Source organism: Rousettus aegyptiacus, unplaced genomic scaffold (genome assembly GCF_014176215.1).
Source record: "Rousettus aegyptiacus isolate mRouAeg1 unplaced genomic scaffold, mRouAeg1.p scaffold_m13_p_8, whole genome shotgun sequence".
Lineage (NCBI taxonomy): Eukaryota > Metazoa > Chordata > Mammalia > Chiroptera > Pteropodidae > Rousettus > Rousettus aegyptiacus.
The window spans coordinates 42,497,008-42,520,292 of NW_023416311.1; the positions used below are offsets into that span (position 1 = coordinate 42,497,008).

The window sequence follows — 23,285 nt, forward strand, 5'->3', positions numbered from 1 at the left end:
CTCAGATAATGACCAGCTTTGTGATATTGGTATCTTCGACTCTTTATGAATCTGTCATACCCATCTTAGAGATTATCACTGATCAGGCAATGTATGTAAAGGCTTTTCTAAAGAGACTCAAGGGAGTACTAGGCAGACAAAATATTGTAGATGTAGACTCATTCTTCAGCCTCTCTTTTATTTTTACAAACCAAATATAAACTGGGAGCAGGGGAGCCCCCCCCCCTTTGGTATCTCTTATGTCCTATCTACTTTTCTTCAGTTTTCCGGCCTATCCTATATAATATAATTGACATCTGACAACAATTTTTCCTAAGGACACACTTGATATTCCCCTGTTGAATTTGTCTCTGAGAGGGAGTATGAACTTAGACTTACCTCATTGCATTTGTAAGTGATTTGAAGTTAGTAGCAACCATGCATTGCTATTGTTTGTACTTCAGGAAGGTTTTTTTGATGACCTTTCAGACCTCAGTTGAGGTTTTTCCTCTATTTACTCCCCTTTGAAGAGCTGCTGTTTGGATTAGTGGTGCTACTTTTGGAATTTACACAGAAGAAAACATACTGTTTACTGAGTCCGGGAGCCTTAAATGGTTTCTGTTCTTCTCCACAGTGATGTTAAAAAAATTCAATGTTATGCCATCATTAGAAAATTCTGAAAGATATTTCCTCCAAGAAAAATAGGCAATTTCAGTTTGAGACCCCTCCAATTTGGACTTTGAATATGAAAAAATATAAAAAGCGAGCTTTTAAAAAGAGGATGGAGAGGAGAAGAAAAAATTAAAAGTAAATGAGGAAATATTGTACAGGTATGCCCACTTAAAGAATATTCCATTATAAAAAAAAATTTGAACTTGAAAAGGTAATGGAGATAGGGGGCAACTGACTGATCCATAAAAAGACTCGCTGTACGTATTTCCAAGTCTTTTTTAGATCATTAAATTATTTAAAATAGTAGGCTGGTGACAGTGAAACTTAAAGCCTAGACATTGCAAGTGAAAATTAATTGAAGATCAATCAAAATTAGAGTTTAAAGATGTATGATAACTTAACAATGGTTGGAGAGAAAAAAATTTACTTTGCATATAATGGTTTAGGACCCTATCCATAAAAGCAAAAGTAACTTGGAGAAGAGAAGGCTAAAGGGGAGAGGTAGTTACCAGAACAAAAGGGGACCGTAAAGATACGCACAGGCCTTGCAGCGAAGAAAAGTATTTATTTTAGAGAGTCGCAGGTCTCGGAGACACAAGCAAGTTAATGCTCTCCACAACCTGCACCCTGCCCCCGCCCCGCATCTCAGGAATACAGATTATATAGGAAAAAATCAGCGGTCATGGAAACTAAGAGAGTTGGGGATATGGGCGCTACTGATTGGATGGTCGAATGTGGCTGGGGTGATCGATCTTACAAAGCGTTAGATGACTTGAGGTTTTTAAAGGATGTTTACATGAGAATGGCATTAGATACGTCTTTTAGGATTCATGGAACACTTGATCCAACTTGCAGGACCTATAGGTAGAAACTATGATACTGTCACCCAGATAGTGTAGCCATCCAGTATACTTGCAGAGAGAGTGGGCCCCACGGGTGATCTAGCATTCCCAGTCTGAGTGTTGCGGCATAGGCTCCCCAGGTCCTCTAACTTAGTCTTCAGGAAGGGAACTTGAGGTCTGTCCTTGTAAACAGTTCTCCAGGAGAATGTGATAAGCCAGCTCTGGAAACCACCATGCTAGACGATGTCAAGGAAAGGGTGCCATGAATGTAGAGATAATTAACCTATTACCCTTTAAAGCTGCTTCAAACTTTGAGTTCTCTCAGTTACAAATTATTCAAGCACAGTGTTAAAAAATGGTTAGGAACATATGTTCTATCTAGTCAGACTGCCTAGGTTCAAGTTTCATCTCTGCCATTTATTAGCTGTGTTTCTTTGGCCAAGTGTCTTAACCATTTCTTTATCTATAAAATAGAGATATTAACAATACCCGCTCCAAGAATTGCCATGAGTATTAATTGAATTGTTGTTCATAGAAGACTTAAAATAGTGCCTGGCACATGGTAAGCTCTCAGGAAGTGTTGCTGGTGTAGCAGCAGAGCAAAGAGAGTGTGGCTCGCATGGAGCAGGCCTCAGGAGCCTTTGGCCCAGCGACCTGGAGGGAGTGCCAGTTTTCAAGCTAGATGTACTGGAAATGAAATACTTGATGAAATGTCAAATCTATAGCCAGGTAATAGCAACAAATTTACTCTTGTTGGTGACTTCACCATTCTGTTATCTAGGCTGGGAACCATGACTCCTCCTCCTACTGAATCACTATCTAATCCATATTTTTAAAAAAATTCTCAAGTAACCCTTTTTTCTCTTCAGTTTCTATTTTCACTGCTCTAATACTGGCCTGCTGTATCTGCTACCTACTCATTGCAACCAGTCTTTCTATTATAGGGTTGGCACTGCTGTTAGAGCAAGTTTATCTAACACCTAGTTCCACAAACTCAAATGCCTCCTGAGAACTCAGGCTGGGTAAGGACCTTGATGAACTAGGGGAGCTCCAAGGGGAACAGATGCTTCTCAACTCTGGGGATCATGGACTCCAGATGGCCAGATCTTCTTAAGAGAAGCCAAAAATCCAAATTTGTATTTAAATCCAAAGAGTTTTAAACATGGGTGTGATTAATTCAAATGTTTCACAAACAACATGTTTATGGGCCATCCATAAGCTGCTGGTTTGAGACTTCTGCTCAATGCGCAAGTCTGGGCATGTGACACCTTCCATGCACTGTTATACCTGTGTTCTGCCCCTGTTTGTAACGTCCTGGTTTCCTGGAATGCATGTTTTGACCTCCTCACACCTGGCCTAACAAAGGTGTCTTATCCTTCCATTTGCAGAAAAATATCTGAGTCTTAGACATGGTGCTGCAGTGATTGGTGGAATAGTCCTTGCCTTCGTGCCTTTGCAATATCTTGCTCAGGTGTCATACTCTCAGGGGCCCTTCCTTGAAGACCCTGTCCACAACCTACCCCAGTACAATTCTGCAACCAACTCTGATTGTAGGTTTTTCCACACCACTAAGCAATTCTCAAACACAAACTGGGTGTCCTACAGTTCAACTCAATTGTGACAGTCTGCTTGGAAAGAGAATCAAGTTCCACAGGTTAAAGGCTCAGTCCCATAAGACTGTCCTCTATTACAGATGCCAATCTCAAGTCCAGGGTTACCTGTGCTTCTGATCAACTGGCTATAAATCAGAGGTTCCCATGATCCCCTCCTTAGATTTGATTAATTTTCTAGAGCATCTCACAGAACACAGGAAAACTTGTTTACTTACTAGATTACTGATTTGTTGCAAAGAATACCAAAGGATACGAATTAACAGCCAATTGAAGAGATAATAGAGCAAGTGAATAGACTGTTATATCCATACAATATAGTACTAAGCAATAAAAAGGAATGAACTATTTTGACACACAAAAATGCAGATGAATCTGAAAATACGCTAAGTGAAACAAGACAGTACAGAAACAAAAAATACAGAGTTTATGATTCCATTCATATAAAAGTAGAGAAATGCAAACTGATCTATAGTGACAGAAAGCAGATCAGTGATTGCCTGGGATTTGAGAAGCAGGAACAGGCCAGGGAGCTTTTTTAGGGTCATGGATATGTTCATTCTCTTGATTGTGGTCATGGTTTTATAGGTCAAAACTTTTCTGATTATATACTATAAATGTGTAGTTTATTATGTGACTATTATACCTCAAAACTCAAGAAACACTATTTCTTTGATCTTGTCTATTGTCCAGAATACATTTTTGCTTATAACAGGTACTTGCTAATTATTTACTGAAGTGCATTTCTTTTTAAAATAAAGCCAAGTATAGGGAAAGTAGGTTAGGAAAATGTGAGAAACCACTATTGTTTTATATGAATAGAATCATACACTCTGTACTATTTGTCTACAGTCTAAGCTTTATTTATTCAAATGAAGGCTAGCTGGGACCGACCACCTTTTCTTTTAAATTACTGCAGTATTTTCTTTGATAGACTTGTTTCTGGAAGAAAAGACTACATTACAGCTGACGTTTAGCTCTGATAGAGACTTAGGCTTGTATACCTTTTTGCCCAGAGGGGCCTTAAATAACAGTTGAAAGCAAACTTTGTACAGGTGAGTAAACCAGACCCTCAGAGTTCTAGAACCCAGGCCAATACCATAGTGTTGGTCCTTACATAAAACAGTTTCGCTTTTAGTTTTCCTGTTGATTCTGTGTGGCAGGTGCTTTCTCCAAGTTACAATGCTACTACTCTAGCTTGTTTTTTTGCCTGATACCGAGAGAGGAGGAGGATCACTTTAAAAAAAAAAAAAAATTTTTTTTTTTTAAAGAAAAAGAGAAAGAAACCTGATTAAACGCTGAGTACAAATCATTTATTCTGAGCCTGATTCTGTTTAATAATGTGCCTCTGTATTTCTGCTGGAAACAATGTTAGTCACGTTGTCTTTGGATCTTTATATTGCCATTTTTAGTCTCCAAGTGAAAAAAAATGGGCAGAAGCATTTTTGATCAGGTGGTTGGCTTTATTTCAGTCATTGACCAGGAGGATGTGATGAATCACAGTTATTTGTACCTGGCCGGTCAGGTTCCACAGCACATCGTATAGAGCAGAGAAGGGTATAGAAAAAAAAAAAAAACAATGAAAACTATATTGAAAGCCTGTTTGGGCTGGTCGAAGAGGGATCAACACCATCATCAAAGCAAACACTAATCTTCTGGATTATGGTTGAGGGACATAAGTTTAGCCTTTAAGTCCCAATAGGCTAGTAGTACCTATCTGACCTGTTGGGACTTAAAATAAATCTTTGTTATGGAAAATTGCAACCATATACAAAAGTTAAGAAAACAGATGTAAGGCGATTTCATTATACTGTCCCTAGTTGGGACTTCTTATTAAAAAAAATTTTAAACAATTATATGATAATCAATATATGCTATTACTAATACAATGAGAAATGATCTGTGCAATATTAATGTTTTAACCTTACATTTCTTTAGAGAAACTTTTTAAAAGTGGAAATCCGTTAAAACTGTTTGTGAATACACATAACAATTATTGATGGTTTTTTGTTTTTGTTTTTCTTTTTGAATCGCCGATTCTTAGTGCCAGTAACTTACTGAGGGAAGTACTAGCAGGGGCAGGGGCCCCAGGAAAGCCCTCTGGAAGCGCGCATTGCCAAGGGCGGTTTCCGCAAACCTTCCTCGTGGCAGACTCTGCGGCTCCTTCCACACAATAGTTTCCAAACTCATTTGGCAACAGGACTCATTGTTCAAATGAAATCTTCAGCCCCAGGTTTAAAACAGCCACAAAGATAAAAGCAAGGGACAGGTTACCTCCTCGTGTTTTATTCTGGGTTTGACAGCAAATACCATATTGTTTGTAGAAACAAGGCAACACTCTGGAGGCCAAAGACAATTTAAAAACTGCTGTTTTGCTACATTTCTCTCTCATATAGGAATTTCTTCCCATCATAAATAACACAAAACACGAATTACATATTATCCGTAATATGTTGGAATTATGTGGATAATCTGAGTTCTAGATTATTTTTAAAGCCTCTCTTATGTTTTCCCTTCTATTCTGAAAGATAGTTATTAATTTTAATTTTGTAATTTTTAGCTAAAAATCTAAAACTGAGGTTTCTTTATGTCTGAGTATGTCTTGTCTTTCACAAACGGTATTGTGAAACACGTGGAAATCAAAGGTTTAGTTATTTAAAGTGCCTGAGCGGACATTTTCATTCTAAAAGAATTCTATAGTGAATTCATTTATGTGAAAAAATAGCTTCCTGACTACTTGAGGATAATTTTTTTTTTTTTAACCTTCCTGACTTGTGTCAATTTACGTACGCCCACATTTTGGTGTTATGAAGTTCATTTCTACCTTTAGGCATTTTCTCATTAGTTGCCCTTGTGGGATTTGTATGAAAGAAGAGGAAAGAGCCCTAATGCACTTAGCCGATTATTCTGACCTACCTTCTACCCCTGGTTGGGTGGATGGTACTTTCAGTAATGAGGAGAAAGCAGAACCACCCAGCAGATCACACAGTGCCCTTTGCCCTTGCCTCACATTCATTCTGCTCCTGAACCCTGTCCTGCCCAACCCATAACCTTTCAGCTCAGTAACAAAACTACCAGCACATTCTAAAAAGATGCACATGTTAGAGATGCAAAAGGCTAAAATTAATAAAAGTCAGGGCAAGGATCCACCTTTTCACATACAATTTGAAAGCTATTCATCATAAACGAGGCATTTACAAGCCAGGATCAGGTTGGTGAGTAAGAGAAGCCAAGTAGGAGACTCTGCCACCTCCTCCCTGCCCCCGTCCTGGATGCTGGGTAAGGACCAGCCATTTGTTTAGGAGCTGTGACTCCTTTCTCAGGATAAGCTGTTAGTGGAGTCTGGTCAATGTAGGGTGGGTCAAGCTGCAAAAAATACTGAAGGATTTCTGTTTTGCATATCTACTGCATAATTCTTCAGCCCCTAAAACTATGTTGAGTTGGAAGAGGAGAGGATTTGGATGTGGTGTGTGTGTGTGCGTACACACACACACAATGCACATGTCCTTTCTGACCTCTCAGTGTTTCTCTTCTCTCCTGGGAGTAGGTAGGGGAGCTCTTCCATGGCTATGCTCAGTGGGCTTTGCCTGAATTCTCAGGTTTCACTCCAAAAGATAAATGACAGAGCTCTGGCCATCCATCACAGTCACATGATGCAACCAGAGCATCCATTTAGGGATATGGGTGGAAGGCAGAGCTTTTTCCCTAATTAATTTAAAACTCCACTTTCCCTCTTTAATTCCCAGCCCCTCCAAATATTTTAATATACTGATGAGATATCTCTGTTTAATTTTTGATAATTTTATTGATATTACTCCCTCTTTTTGTTTTGGCAGATGCAAATATAGGTACCTCTGTTCCAGCCCACACATATATCTCTACCTTTAATGAAAGATGAAGTTTCACATATGTTCATTAACTTAGGAAAAAAAGTATCTTTACAATAATAAGACCTTAGAAATTCATTTACTCAATATTGCCCTTCTGATTATCAAAATATCTACTCTTAAAAATTTATAGCTTGAGTTCTAAGCTAAAAAAGCAAGTCTTGGTAAAGGCTATCAGGAAAAGACAATTTTCAAAACAATTTGATGCTTTAATTTAGTGTCAGCACGAATGTTTTTTAACTGATGAGGCTTTATGGAGAAGAGGGAAAAACTCTCAGAGTTTGATTTTTTATTTTGAAAGATAATTATTAACATAAGACCCAGCCACTTGTTAATGTAATATAAAATATGAAACAACCACCTGCACCTGGCCTCCTGCCATGAAAAGGTAAAGCGTGATGCTATAACACAGATGTGACAATTACAGCCATGTTCATTGCCAATGTACTTGGAGCCTTAAAGCAAAAGAACATGTGTAGAAAATAATTGCTTTTACTTATTGAGCACTTATATACTTGACAAGGTGGTAGGTATTTTATACATATTCTTAGTTTCACAACCAACTATCATCCCATTATTCATTTTACAGATGAAGCAACTGAAGCTTTAAGAATGGGCCCCTTAACTAAGATCATAGAGCTGGTAAATGGCAAGGTCAGACTTTAACCCCTGTCTAAATAAGACTTTCCGTATTCAAGGTTTCTACTTTTGTCACCCGTGCTACCTATAGACAAGTCAAAACTGGTGACACAAAGAATAGAATAGAAACTTCATAAGTCAGTTTTTTTTTTTTCCTACCAACAGACCATGGCTGAACTCTTTCCAGAGACTTTTTGTATGTTTATTTTTGAAATACCTTGTACTCATCCACCTCATTGATATTTTTTGAATGGCTCTGTGTGCCTGGCTGTGTGCTGAATTGCAGCTTAAACACATGGGCACTGTACTCAAAGAGCCTAGGCTATCGGGGAAGATAAACAGGCTTAGAGATTATCTAGACTATAGGTTTGTGATGGAGGGATGTTCAAGTGCCCTGGGGACCAGGATGGTGGGAAGGAGAATGTGTTAGGTGAGAAGACTGACAGAATCCTGGGTAACACTAGCTTATACCTTTAGCTGGTAATAGAGTAACTAAAGCCTGTGAAGGCTCAATCAGGGAGGTAGGTAGGAAACTCATAGGAAAAAGTTACAATAGGACAGGGCTTGGCAATTTTTTTCTATAAAGGGTCAGATAGAAAATATTATAGATGTTGCCAGCCACATGGTCTCTGTCACAACTACTTAACTCTACCATCATAGCAGTAAAAGCAACCATAGTTGCTTTTAACTGAACGGGAATGGCTGATTCCAATAAAAATTTATTTACAAAGACAGGCAGCGGGCCAGATTTGGCTCATGGACCAGTTTCCTGACCTCTGAAACAGGGAAAGGAGACAAGTTTGTTATCAAACAAGATTTGACTGAAAAGTAATAGTTTTGACTGAATAACACAGCAATTATTGGCTACTTTGAGAGATTAGTGTGGTAGAGCTGGGGAAGAATAGAGATTCAGCAGAATTGAGGTGCTAGAATTGATAACATCAACAGTTGGAGGGACAAAAAGCTGGAGGAATTAAACAAAACTAGCTTGCTATGGATTCTCATGTTCACCTTATTTCTAGTACGTGGCATATTGTATTCTAAGTATTTTCTCTGTAGAGTCTCAAGTTCGACTATAAGCTGCTCAAGGATTCATCGTTGAATCCACAACACTCAATGTGGGAGTGCAGCATGAACATGTAAGGTCAATCAGTTTATGGAAATTGATGGAAAAGTTTCTGTGGGTGTGATGACAAGAAGGGACTTCTGAGCAGAGAGGATTTAGTGTGTGGTGGTGTCTCCTGTCCTCAGCTCTGTTGTCCTTTGTGGGCTTTGAAAGCAGGCCCGAGGGAATGCGCAGGGGGCATGTCAGGCCTTGGCTGCAACCCAGGGCACTTTTCAGGGCTGAAGTAGGAGCTGCTTGGTGTGTGGCTTTGGGCTTTTGTGCATTCACACCATTGTGTGCTGCCCTGTATTTAGTCTGGACTGTGGAGGTGGGGGTGGAAGCAGAGACCCCAGAGACAATACCACTGCCCAAACTGCCAGTCCAGCAAGCTCTGACTCGGCTGCCTGGGTTCCCCGTGCTGGGTTTTGTGAGAATTTAGGAAGTAGCGGAAAAAATAAATGATGCACCCCACTGGGAAATGCTTTAGCACTCAAAGGACTTTAAGGATTAGTTGGTGTGTCCTCTTCCTGACAGAGTAGCTTTGCTGAGTGAGTTACAGAATTGTGAGTGATGGGGGGTGACAAAGGGAAGTTGCTGGTCCACTGTGAGTGTGTATGAAAGAGAGCACGTGTCAGGAATTAGAAACTGGCCTTACTTTTTAGTGAGGCAGCTTCAGAACGTGTGAGCAAGGTTATTATTCCCACCCTCTGTATATTGAAAGGACCTCAGCTTGCCTTCTCTCTTATCGGACATGCTTTGACAAGAGGCTGTCGAGACCATGGGCAGCTTGTTAGTGGAGCTAGTCCTTTATTAAGGGTTCTTGCCTTCTTCAGGTTACATTTTTGTCTCCTTTTATGACTAAATATTTTTTTATTAGGACACTGCCTGCTATGAACTGCCTGAAGTGCCATGATCATTATGGGCATTTACTGAAAGCCATGAGTATTTCGAGACTATAACGCTTTACATTTCACACGGCTTCTACAAATCAGATTTTTTTTATCTCTCCCTTCCAAGGCTCTGCGGCACTGCGTAACTCAGGGCAATATTCACATGCTGTGTAATATTTTAATACCTCATGGTATATCTTATTAGCCTGCTAAACTTAGCTCCTGAGGACTCTGATTATTTTCATGTTCGTTCCTAGTTCTGTGAGTATACTTCTTCAGTGGTGGGGTTATCAGTAAGTTACAGAAACCCTAGGAAAAAGTGGCAAAGTAGAACAGCAGCGACCTAGCACATGATAGCAGCAATTTTAGTTATCATAATCTTGTAGAAAACAGTGTTAGTTAGGTTATTCTAAAATATAGGTCAAGGAACATTTTCACTGGAAAACAAGCCTTGCAGAGTAGAATTTTAAAAAATAAGCAAAACAAGTTTACTTCACAAAGAAGAAGGAATACTCCAAACGGAAGATGAATTTGGTGGGAATTAAAAATGAAAATGATTAGAATAAATCAAAGGTAAAGAAAAATCAGAGTTAGGTGGGAAAGAGAAGCACTAATAGAAAGGAGGGTAGATGAAAGCACTGGAACAAGATTGGTTTGGTTTTGGTGTTTCGTTGTTGTTGTTTTAAGCAATGGTTAGAGGGGAACTGACACCTTAAAAATTATGCAGAGTACGAGAATGTCTCCTATAAGATACTGGCAGGCAGGAATGGGATTTTGTGTTCTGGGCCTGACACAGTGTCTTGGCATGCAGCAAGTGTGAGTAGAAGGAGCGGTTTCTCATTTCCTTGGCATAGGGACTAGAAGTTGAGAGAATGGTATTACAGTTAATGATAAATGTTGCCTGAAATGGTGAAGAATTTTGTGTTCGAATATTGGCATTGTAAAATAAAGGTATATTTAGAGGCTTACATTTTTTGGTCTGAGTGTGTGTGACAACTGAGGATGCTAACATTAAAATAAAGCTCTCCGCAATGTGAGATTTATTTTTTGGTTTTAAAAGATCAGGCTACACGTGGCAGTTGGATGCTTTACAAGAATGATATGAAGCCTTCTATGTGGTCTTCCCTGGAGTGGGATCAGGTAGTAGAGCTCTGTCTGATGGTTGCTGTCAGCAATGAATGTCCATGTTCAGAACGTGTAGCGATTTAAGATTAGCAAGGAGGAAATGTGTATCATACTGCTTGGCAGAGAAAGAGGATTAGCTTTTCATGCCTTTTAACATTGGATAAGTGTGTGTTGTCTGTATACGAATGGAAAAAAAATCAGTTACATATGTAATTTATATACCACATAATTTTATGTACTGATGTGTTCTTATTGAAAGATCTATTGGGGTTTAGTTATCAAGTAGCCATCAGTTCTTAAATGTCAGACCTTAGTAAAATGCACTTTACTGAGCTGCAAGTATGTACTCTTTCTATAATCATGTAGAATCTTGCAGCATCTTATGGATATTCTCTTAGAGAAACCATATATTGTATGAGTTTAAAAATTGTAGATACTTGATGTGTTTTTTCATGTTTAGATACTAATTTTAATGAAAATTCATTGTAGTTTGTAGTTTCTATTTTTCAAGCATGTTTCACTCACTACTGACATTTTCTATGCCCCTAACAATGTCAAAGTTTTTATTATATGTTTGTTTCAAATAAATGTCTCCATTCAGGTGTGCTGCAAATTGACCTCTAAGACAATTTGGTTATTTTTAACTAAGTGGGGTTTGAGGTGGATATCGGTAACTTCCGGCAGTTGAGGTAAATGAGCGATACAAGTCTGTCCCTCAGGATGTTCCTAGATAGGGGAGCAGACTCCTACAAACCCTGCTATATATGCAAACATTTTGTTGTGTAAGTAGGCTGAAAACAGTCACTAAATCTGTTCTCTGGCAGTACCTTACATGAAAAGTTACTGTGAAGCAAATGTGACATTTCTGAGGGCAGGATTCTCTAACCTAGTCAGAAACAGATGACAAGCCTTCAAGCCAGAATTGAGCTGTGGCTCTGTTGCAGGAGGTAAAGTTGAGCTTATCAGATTCTTATATCTCGTTCATCCTGGAGTGGAGGGCCTATGCTATATTTCTAGCCAATCTACCTATCTTACATACCACTAACTTCACCAATGAGAAATCTTTTCTAATCTCCGTTGAGCTAATTTATGAAGCCTTTGATGTCGAGAGAGAGGCAAAGAGCTTGAAGTAGCTACCTCTAGATTGATGTCTTTTGATGAACATCTTTCAAGTGCTAGCCAAACATTTCCAGAGTATGGGATTATCTGTCTAATTAGGGTAGGTCACAATCCCTAAAGGGTAGATTAAAAGTAACACATCTCTATCCCGTTGCCTGTGCTAGACTATTTTAAAATAAATTGTTATTCATATAACTCTTTCTTTACTGGAAAATAATTTCCTTATTTAGGGAGATTCCCTGGTACCAGTCAACCTTGGTTTCTCCTTTTTCATGTGGTCACTCATTTCAGGTCCTTCTTTTTGCCTGTATAGTTATGTCCATGTTCCCCCAAACATCTTCTTTTCACTTTAGCAAATTCCACCTTCAAGCTCTTCACTATGCTCATCTTCCTAATTTCTACCCGCTTTCTAAGTTCCAACCACATTGAGTCTAGGGACATATGTTCATCAGATACACTGGCTGGCTTATACTCAATATTGGTTTTATGTGTATGTTGAGTTAAGGAGGGGGCAATGTTAGTATTATATTCTTATATTCCAGAGTAAAATATAAGGTTTAAGACAAGGGAGGGCATTTTCTTATGCGTTTTCTAAACTACCCCTATATAGTTTAGCAGAGCGCCAAACTGATATTAAACACTGAGTAAATATTTGAGAGAGAGAGAATTGAGGAGGATGAAGAGAGAATATGGGTAAATTATGGGACGGTGTATTGAGATGCGTTCTAATGAAAGTAATAGGCTAGATCAAGTTGTGGTGGCTACAATAAAGAAAAAAAAAACACGGAACTGTATTTCCTTTAAGTCGGTGGAGACTGTCTTACAGACCTTATCACTGCTGACAGAGATGGCTATAAGCATGGACACTATTTTTATAAGCAAAAATGAAATAACACTCTATTCACATCCATTTATAAATTTAACAAAAGCCCTACTTGTCACTCCTCCCCACTCCCACTTTTTTGTTTTACCAGACTTGGTGTTTCTTTTTTTAAGAAGTAAGTAAGACAAATGTGGAACCTGACCAAAATGTGATACCCTGGACACAGAGAATTCACTGAAGGAATGGCCATGGAAGGAGGGTGGCAGAAGATCCGGAGACACTAGGAGCTAGTCTTCTGTTTGAAAGCAGCTCCTTTCCTGTTTGAGTGCAATGGCGTCCTTGAATGAGATAAAAGCCTACCTTGCGTTTTGCTTGACAGCTTAATATAAAATTCCCAGCAGAAATTTCTATCCTGGGTCTTTACAGTAAAATTATTGCAGCCATAAAGGTAGTCTTGTACCCAAAGCCTAAAGGAAATCAGAATAGGTCGAAAATAAAGTGTGTACATTCTGTCATCTTTTTATTTCCTTTGTAGTCTTTATGGGCCCCGTTGGGAGGAACCCCGAGGAATTGCCGTAGGCATAGCCCGATGTTTTGTTGCATTGCTTAGGCAGAGCGTGACTGATTGGGGAGCCATTGATAAATGGCAATTGGGAGCAATAACATTTTGGGAATGAAAATAATTTTTAATCTTGGGATCTAAGATCTTGTCAGAAAAACCCAGACGCTTGATACAGAATAAAATCTTGCTCTGTCATATATACAGCTTCTATAAAAACCTGGTTGGAAGAGGTGCTCTTTAGGGAAGGTAGTTTAAGAGACAGTCTGTATCATTCCATTTCTTGAAGCATTTTTTAGGATCTATCTTTTGATGGTATTAGGCCACCATAGGAAATCAATGTCTACCATATCTCTTAACCTCTCACAGAATGTCTTCAGGATCTGACCTCATTGTTAGCCCTCTGAATTTTATTGTGAGTTGCAATATAGAAAAACATTAAGAAATCTATGTCTTCATTCTGTGTCCATGTTTTTGGTGACATTGCCTTTGAGTAAATTAGTGGGGGAACCTCTGTATTTCATTAGGTGAACTAGTAAAGTTGAAAGATTACTGTTACCTTCTTACATTACAGCAATGTATTTGTCTCTTATGGTTGAAAGACTTCCTTTTCTCAATTTTTTTAACCTCACATTTCAGATGAGAATGAATGTCTTATATCAAAGAATCTACTTTGAAGAAAATTGCAAAGATCATTTTTTTGGTCTTTCTTTTTTTCTTTTCTATTTTTTTTTTTTTTTAAATAGAGGGCAGCAGTCAAAGATGGGAGAACCAGCCAAGGGTCCAGCTGTAAATAAATAGCTTCTGGCTGTTCTTGAAGAATGATAGTTTTCTTTCTTCATGAGATTAAGGAACTTCGTAGAAAGGACTCAGTCTTGCCCATTGGGGTTAAAGACAGATAGATGTCAACTTCCTTCTCCCAAAGTTTGCCGTGCAAGGGTTGATCTGAACAAATTATCCAATTAATAAATAATTTTGTGACTTTTTATCTTAGCAGCAGAACTTTTCTTCTGTTTTCAAAAGAAAGTTCATAGGCTTGCCCATTTTTGGCCACATCTCTGCTTTATCTACATTAGCTCCTTTGGCTAACGGGAACAAGTGAGTTGAAAGGTATGAATAGAGAGGAATTCGAATTCATAGTACGTAGTGGAAAGCATGAGATTATTGTCAATGCTACCTTTGGTTAGCAAATATTACCTGTTAGTAAACATTTGTCCAGGTAAATTCTTTCCTTCAAGAAAAAGGTAAAGTCCAACATAATTGAAATCTCAAATATCTCAGGCTCTACCTCTACTGCTGAGAATAGGGTTCTCATTCAGCCCCCTCTCTAATGTGGCCTTTGGGGGATGCAGTTGTATTGTTAGCAAAAGCCATTTTATTTTGTTGGGGTTCTTATATAGACATATATCTCTTAAGCTATTACCACTGGCTAGAGTCAGAATGGACCACAGTATGCTTCATTTCACCCAGTAGGTATACCTCTGAAAGTGTGAGTGTAACTCTTATAAAGGAGCTCATGTTTTAAGTATCCCAGGAAAACCCTTTATTTAAGGGAGGCCTGCTGAGAACCATTTTGTAAAGTGCTGTGCTCACAGGAGGCGCTGATAACTTCATAAATGTACAGATGACTAGAAGGATACTTTTGCATGAACAATCTTTTCATTAAAGTCCATTCTTTAAGATTCAGTTCCTCCAGAAACCATCTCCCAAACTGAGTATGAGTGTCGCCGGACTCTGCTCCGGTAATGACCTTCCCAGGTCTCTATCATTGCACTGTGTTAGTATTAATAAAAACAGCAAAAACTTACTTGATAACTTACCACGAGCCAGGCCTTATACTTAAACATCTTTCACCTGTTATCTCATTTAATCCTCAAGGCAGTCCTGTGAGATGAGGGAACTATTAAGAGGCCTGCCCATGATTGCCATGCTGGCATAAATGGTAAATAGTGGAATCAGGTCTCCACTATTGGATTCCAATGTTCTAAGCCCTGAATTCACGTCTTCATAACTTCTGAGTGTGTGTGTGTGTGTGTCCGTATGTCCACTAGATGCCAGCTCCCTGGAAACCCGACCTCTGTTTTATACATCTTTTCCCCTTGATTTCGACCACCATTCCGGGTACATGATAGGCTCTGAATGTGAATAAGTGGAGAAGGAAGGACCAAGTTTGTAGTTGGAAGACCAGGGTTCAGCTCTAGTTCTGGCACCATGTAAATCATTTACCCCCTCTAGAGCACCACGTAAATTGGGGAGATAAGCCTTGTCCTCCCTGTATCACAGAGCTGTTGTGAGGACCCAATGAGAAAGAACTATCAGGAGCTATGTAAATATTGAGGATTCATAAACTAATTACCTGTTACCTATTTTGTAGGTTCAAAATGGTTCAAGGCTAGGGTTCTTCAATGCACCTGAAATATTTAGCTAGTTGGAAAATAATTGACCTAAGGAAAGAATAGGAAACAAGTCTTATCGTGTGAATACACATACTGGCAAATGGGCAAACAAGAGGGATGCAAGATGAAAAAAAAAGCACCTCAGGCTGGTGGAGTGTACACTAGGTGGGGAGCCTGGGGCCCAGCATGCTCAGCAGAGCTCGGAGGCTGCCTTTCTTAGAGAAGTATCTTCACCTTGCTGCTGCCAGGCGCCAGTTTCCCTGTCTGTGAGACAAGATATTTGGACCGAATGATTCCAAGCTCCAGTGACCTGTCATTCTGAACTTGGGTGTTTGGGCAGTGCTGCGAGGATTGAGTTGCCCAGCTTTCTAGCTGTCACTGTTCTCTCCAGATGCCGTCACACAGTGTTTACTGCCAGCTTTCCACCCAGCTATCGAAAGGGGTGGGCAGACCCTCACAGGCTGACGCAACAGAGAGGACCCACCCGGAGGTGTGCTTGCAGGTATCTTGGCCATGCTGGCTTCCAAAGCTGGCGTGTGGTTGTGTCACCCAAGGCTCCTCATTAACACCTTTAGTGCTGGTTTCAACAGTCTTATTTGGAAGAATGTTCTATTTCCCCCCAGTACCACTCCCATTGTTTCTCTATAATCTCGCCCCTAATCCATTGATTTGAAACTGTTAGATTTCCCTTATTTAAAGCAATAAGATATTTTCCTACAGTACAAAATAAAAATGTTTCTTAAGACTTTTCTTTCAACTTAGAACTATTTATATTTTCAAAGCTTACAGTCCTTAGATAGCCCCTTCAAGACTGATAAGAACCTGCTCCTTGATAGCTCCTTATGCTTTGTAATATTTCACTTTAAGTGCGTAGTTTAAGCTTCGCGTTGACACTGGCAGGTATACAGAACAGGAATGACTTATCCACATTTTACAAATGGGCCTAAAAGGGAAAGGAAAGCACACAAGAAAAATGGCAGAGCTGGGGCTGAAACTTTGTTTTCTCCATCCTGTTTCATCCACCTTCCGGATGATACAAAGCCATGTGCATCTACCTGACAGTATAGGCACTAGGTCAGTTCTGTTAAGGAAGCAAGCAGGGCAGATAATGCTGTCATTACAGCTGAGGAAATGGAACCTCAGAAGTTAACCTCCTTGCCCATGGACCTGTGGCCGTTGATTATTCTCTATCTCAGACCTACCTCTCCTGAGTCTTAGGGCCTGCTCTTTTCACTGCATCAGTCGCCTTTCATTTTAGCACTTCCTGTAAAAGCTTCAGGCAGTGCTTTCATCTTGCCAATATAAAATACATCAGGTTTTAGGGACTCGTTGAGGAAAATGCTAGTAAGACAGGGGTCAGGAGAAAGGGGAAGATGGAAAAGACTGAGACCAGCCTTTGGATCACCTGCTTCCTTAACGAGAGTGGGAATCAAACCCTCATGGCGGAATTCTCTGCTGCTTTGTCAGCAAGACCGTGAACCATCCCCAGCCCCTGTCGTCAGCCCTGTCTTCTATGTGTTTAGGGGAAAGTTATGGATGATTCCATTTTTCACTCTAGGTATTTGTATATTTTCTCTATTACTGCTAAATTGCATTTATTAACTGTCGCACGTAAAACTAAGACTTCAAAATGGATTCAAATGTGTTTTCCAAATTAATCCACTCGAATCTGAGATCTCATATCTGACAAACTGCAAAGGGTATTATGATCAGAAAGGAATTGGAATTTCCCTCCCCTCTGGTAATAATTAGAATTGTGGGCCAGGGAGCAAGCAACTTTGGAATGACTTTCCTCTTACTTAATGTCTCCTGGGTTCCTGATATTGGTGCCTTCCCCTTTTGTTTTTCCACTGGAAGTGTTCTCTGTGCCCCACCCTGCACCCCACCTCCCACCTCCCACCTCCCCACCACACTTCTCTGTTACGCTCTCCACAGGTCCCTCAGATCCGCCCACCTTGTTCGAACAGACTTGAAGATGCTTCAAGTGTTTTATACTAAAAGTAAATTTTTATTTAGTGCAGATTTCCTCATTTCCATGCATTTCTAAGGGAAAGAGATTGAATTTCTGAATAGCTACCATCACAGTTCTAGAACTAAAAATCTTAACTTTCAAGATTAATAAAGTAGAGCTTTTCTAGGGCTTTGTGTGCAGAGGGCTTTCTCTGTTGAGATGGCTTCATGACTTAACAATTAGTGCTGGAAAAATCCTTTGTGATGATTTTTATATATGGCCTTGCATTCTTGCTCCTATGCGTAAGGCTAATCAAACTGTTCTTACAAAACCTCTGGCCAGGCACGTATGTTCTCCGGGAATGCCCAGTTATCTCCGTAATAGCCTGTGGTCTGTATACTCATTCCTCTTATTTATCTTGTCTGCTCTGAAAGCCTGTGGACAGACAGTGTTCTCTCGTGCCAGCCACAGTACTTTAGGAACAGATTAAAAATTGCTGGCAAAGATGGGTGAGTAGATGAGACTGGTCTGCGCTCCGTTTGGTTCCCTGGCACCTTCTGTCACGTTTCGTTAATTCACCTCTGTTAAGAATTAGACTGGATTCATTAAAAACCAATTTTAGTTATTGTTTTAGCATTTTTAAAAAAACATGTCATACTTAGTCTGAATGAATCTGAGAATAAAAAGCCATGTCTCCTTGCCTTGTATCTATGGCAAAGAAATCTCATAGCAAAACCCACACATCTGGTATTTTTAAGCACATCCTAACCTGTCATTTAATATGCAGCCTTTATTTCTCATCTTTTGATTTGGTGCTGGTGGTTACAAATACAATAATGATACTCTGCCGTGGCAGTTATATTTTATGGAACTCGAGAGTGATTTTTATCACCGCATCTGTAAAATGCAGGGTAGTTTTCAACTCTGGTGGCTTGCACAGTGCCCGATTGAATGGTCAAATGTTGGTTGCCAAGTTGCTTTGTTAAAGCCACAAACTTTAGAAGTGAAATCATCACACCCAGAAATCGGGCTTGTGTGGACTCTTCTGTAAATAGTAAGCCCTGAGGGAGTACTCTCTGGCCCCTGGGGAAGGTCAGCAAAGTGGTTGTGAGACAGAGTAATCTGGTCTGGGTGGTGCTGAAAGCTCTTATTGATATGGGATTAGTCTCGGTGGAGACAACGTGCTGTCACATGGTCATCACTGCAATTGAGAGGAGTGAGATGGGAGGCCAGCTGGGGGAAGGGGACACCGCTGAGTCACTGAGTTCATTTAAAGGCTGCTACAGGGGCGGGTGCCCAGCAAGACCCACCCCTGGACTCTGCCGCCACCACAGCCACACCTCTGGGTTAGTTAAGACTTCACTCCATGCTGGGCAAGGAGAGCCACTGTGCTTCACAAGGTAGGTACCTGAGCGAAGCCCTACCTGAGATAAGGAAACTCGGCCTCCCGTCCTAAGTGTCAGCTTCTCTATACAAGATGAGAAGGGGGTGGTCACCCCAAGATTTCTTGACTTTGTGGCTCAAAAGTTCTGAAAAGGAAAAAAGGAAATTGTATATGTTTTACTGAGTCTAGCAGTCAAATACTTTTTCTCCAGATTGGGCACAGTTTAAAGTCATATTTAAATGTGGCTGTGGCAGTCATTGTGGACGTGGGTGAGAAAAAAAAAATATGTTGCCATTGTTCTTTCATAAGTGCCTTAGATTTAGAGTCTAAAAATCCTATACCACTAGAAAAATGTTTAAAAATGGCAAACGTTTGTCGGCATTGGGGCTGGGGGAAGAGTAGGAGGTATTTGGGGTGGGCAGCGAATCATCCAATATAAACTATGTCTCACTTTCCTAGGAAAAGAGAGCACATGGTTTTTGCCTTGGGTTTCATTCCCAGCCTTAGACGACTAATATTGCTTGTGTGTATGAGTGTGTGTAGCATGCTATTTGGAGATGGCATGTGTGTGTGTTTGTGACCCCACCACAATACTCTGTAGACATATCTGAACGACTGTTAATAAATGAACATGTCTGAAAAAAAGACCTACAGAGATAGACCGATGTGTGTTGTCAAAAAAAATCAAAACTTGGTGTGTCCAGTGAAAACCTTTTAAAGTAAACTCTAAATGATAACACTACCCTAGTGTAAGTTATTTGTCCTGGAGAATTTATTTTGGCAAATCTAGAATAAAAGTGGCTGCTTAAACTAGGCAAGTCTTCATATATATATAATTTTTTTTAAGGAGCTGATCGAAAGTCATTTCCCCTTGAAGCTCCATGCACATTTAGGCATAGCATGGGGGTTGCTTTATTTTTTGAACTTCTTCCCCATCCCTCTTCTTTTTTTTTCTTTTGCATAACTGAACATGGAATTCTGTTAATCCCAATCTGTTCAAAGGTATCTAAGGCAAGGAAAGCAGACAGCAGATGTTTGGTAGCTTCAGTGAAAAGGGGAAATTAGTAATGGAAGATAGAGGTTGTACAGGGTCAGGGAAGAAGGAAAGCCTGTTTCGGCGCAAGAAACGTTTGCTGTTTAATTGGTTGTGTTGGCAGCCGGTGAGGCTTGGGAGGGAGTAGAGGGAAGATGAAGAGAACGGGGGTTGGGGTCATTCATGGCTGCCGTCGCCCTTTCCTGGCGGGCGTGAGTGTAGCCTGTCTGATGGCATGTTGCTTGGATGGCCAGTCAGGAAACCATTTCATTCCTGGCTCCCCTGGTCTCAATTAGCTTGAGTGTAAAAACTTGCCTGGTTTAATCGGTCCCTCTAGCGGAATAAGACTTTCCCCTTTTAAAGAGAAAGGAATGTGTGTCTTGGGCATTAATGAACCTTTACTAAACTAACCTTCCTGCATAATTAAATTACTTGCTTTGAAGTAAAGGAGCCTAGAAATTAAGGGTTGGAGTATGACCCATTACATGGCTTAAATATTTCTTTCATGTTTTCATAAAAATTTGAAGGAAAAAAACAAAACAAAAACATATCAAAAGCATCAACTCTGAAATACAGGAAGTTTAACAATACCTGTAACTGGGGAGAAAACAAAAGCTAATTGGTTCTTGGATTTTGTAAGTCACCAGCAAGGAGTCATGGAATAGGGTGTCATCTAACTTGGGGCCTTAGGTTATGGATGGCTGAGATGCTAGATCACAGTAGGTCAGTTATTTCTACTTCCAGATCCAAGCATAGCTGATGCCAAGTTAATTTTAGAGGGCTAGATTGGAAACTTTTTTCCTATTTGTAATGGGTCAACATAAGAATTTAAATGTTTGATCTCAAATAAGCCTCCATACTCTAAATGGCCTATAGATTATCCAGTACAGCATGTTAGCCCTTCGTCTATCACATGGTCAAGTTAGTCTGTGTTCAAGAAATGCAAATGTATTTTAAAATTTAGCCTGACAAAAGTCTCCCCCTTCTGTAGGCCTTATGGAGCAGAGGACCAGTTCCCCACCAGCTAAGGGGTCTTAGGGCCTCACCCCTGGTATCACCTAGATAGCTTCAAACCCCCTCATTGGTCTATCTTTGAAATGCCTCTTTGTTTCTGGCAGTTGACCACTTTTGCTTATGAGGCTGACTTGGTTTTTTTAGATTTAGTTTTATCCAACATTTCTGTAAATTTGAAATGACTAAGGGGCTTCCTGCTCTGTCTGCTATAGAGAACCGAAGTCTAGCCTGAGTAGAACTGGGAAGTTAAATATGAGAGAATATTTCTTTAAGTTGAACCACTAAATCTTGGTGTTGGAAGGAAGCCTGCCAGCACCCCGCTCTGTAAAGTCTTTCTGCATTCTGCCAGACGCATGGAAGCAGTCAGTGATGTACTTCTTATAGCAACACAGGATTCCACTGTAAAATTGTCATCTTGACACACAGCTGCTGTCCTGTACCCTCTGCTAAATAGCTTTCATTGAACACCTTCCTTTTTCTATGTCACTTAAACCAAGGTTATATTTATGTCCTATTTCCTTCATAATGTTTACTTCCCATAGTCTATGTTTATGATGATGTTCCAGCTCTCTCTTATTTTCTCTGATTGGATTTGAAACCCCTTCTGTGGGGTTTCATATTTATGTCTTCCGCCGTAGCTAGGTTTTGTTGTGCCTATGTTTCTTTCTTCACTTCCCAAATTTCACATTAAAACTTGTTCACCTGGTCAGCTGGTCCCTTCCAAAACTGCTTTTCACCCGTACTCATAAGGTATCCTTTCTGCAGTTAGGAGTCGTCATTCTAGTACCTCACATACATTGTACCTAAAAAATAAATACAGATCCTGTTTTGCATTCTCACATAGGTCACTATAATCCATGTCTATCTATATTTATCTTTAAAAATCAATGACCTTAATCTGGAAGAAGCCAGAAGAATTCCTCCCTCATGTTTCAGAACAATCCTCGGAAAGTCCGGATGTTTTAATGATGTCACTTGTTGCAGTGTACCTTAGCAGACGGGGAGGAGAGAGGGCGAGGTCAGCCTTGGCAAACTGTCGCGTCATTCTCTCTACGACTTGTCATTTTCTTCAGGAAGTCCACAACCGTGGGGAGTAATCGTCTCGTCTACGTGGGGCCCCCGCGGGTTTCCCACCGCTCACCCGTCCTCTGACATGCGGGGCCTGCTGCGGTGCCGCTGCTTCAGGTGCCTTCCCTCTCTAACCTGAGACTGACTCTTTTTAGGTAATGAACCTTTTCAAGAATCTGAAAGCGGTAAGCCTTCCCTTCAGAAAAAGCACACATGTTCACTAACTTTTACGTTGGGTTTCAGGCGATAGAGCATATCCTAATCAAGGTGCATGAACTCCAGGGTAAGGACCCATTTGCATAAACCATACCCACATCACTTTGAAACTTGGCAATTTATTTTACTGTAGTCTGTTTTATAGATTATAGGAGAAGGGCCTTGCTCCTGTATGTCTTGTGATTTCATTCATTACTTACTTTTGGACCTCAGTTTCACAGAATTAGGTTAATCATGATCCTCGATTCCTGTCACACGCATCGTGGGTCCATGCAGAATCCTTTTCTCTCTGTTTTATTTACATAAAACAAACCTGTGCGCCTACCCCCAGCATAGAATCTAGAATGTGACAATATTTGTCCTAGCCTGTGTGATTTTGCTTATCCAATCCAGCACAGTAGACTCTTTCTGAATCTTGTGTCAGTTGCTCCTTTACTTATCTCAGAAATAGATGTGTCACATCTATACATTTCTAAAAGGTTAGCCAGGATATGGTTTAGTTCCTAACTCCTCTCTGGAAATACACACATTCTCTGTATTCACCTGTTTTAAAATATCTGAGCACCTATTTGGTGTTAGGGGTTCAGGTGACAGGGAAAGATGGAAATAACGTGTCGACCCTTTCTGTCACACAGCTTTGGAAGTAGATGCAAAACCCCTTTAAACTCAGATAATTATACCAGCAAAGTCATGAATGAGTCAGACCATCTTATACTGGTGATATGGTTTCTGTACATGGTAGGAGGCCTGTTTCATGCCAGACTTATAAGTGCACCCACTTTCCTTTTATCTGAGTTAGTTCTGGCTCACAGCATGGCCTACAGCCGGTCCTTCCACCCTTCACATCTGCACGGCCTTGCCAGCGCGCGCTCAGCCATGCTGAGACACTCGGCTCAGGTGGCGCAACTTCACTTTTCTCACGTGAATTTCTTTCACCTCTCATTCAGCCCAGGTTTATGGAAGGCAGCATAGC

The 23,285-nt window shown here is 40.2% G+C and overlaps 1 protein-coding gene across 6 annotated transcripts in view; it reads left to right on the forward strand.

Annotated features, from left to right (window-relative positions):
* Positions 1-23,285, forward strand: part of MCC (MCC regulator of WNT signaling pathway) — a 377,378-nt gene that overhangs the window by 196,701 nt on the left and 157,392 nt on the right. For 2 of the 6 annotated variants that reach the window (XM_016147267.2, XM_016147278.2), the window contains one exon: positions 16,038-16,148. The exons of the other annotated variants lie outside the window; for them this stretch is intronic. In XM_016147267.2, coding sequence (XP_016002753.2) covers positions 16,038-16,148 — 111 coding nt within the window. The remainder of the gene's footprint in view (positions 1-16,037; positions 16,149-23,285) is intronic. 6 annotated transcript variants of the gene reach the window in all.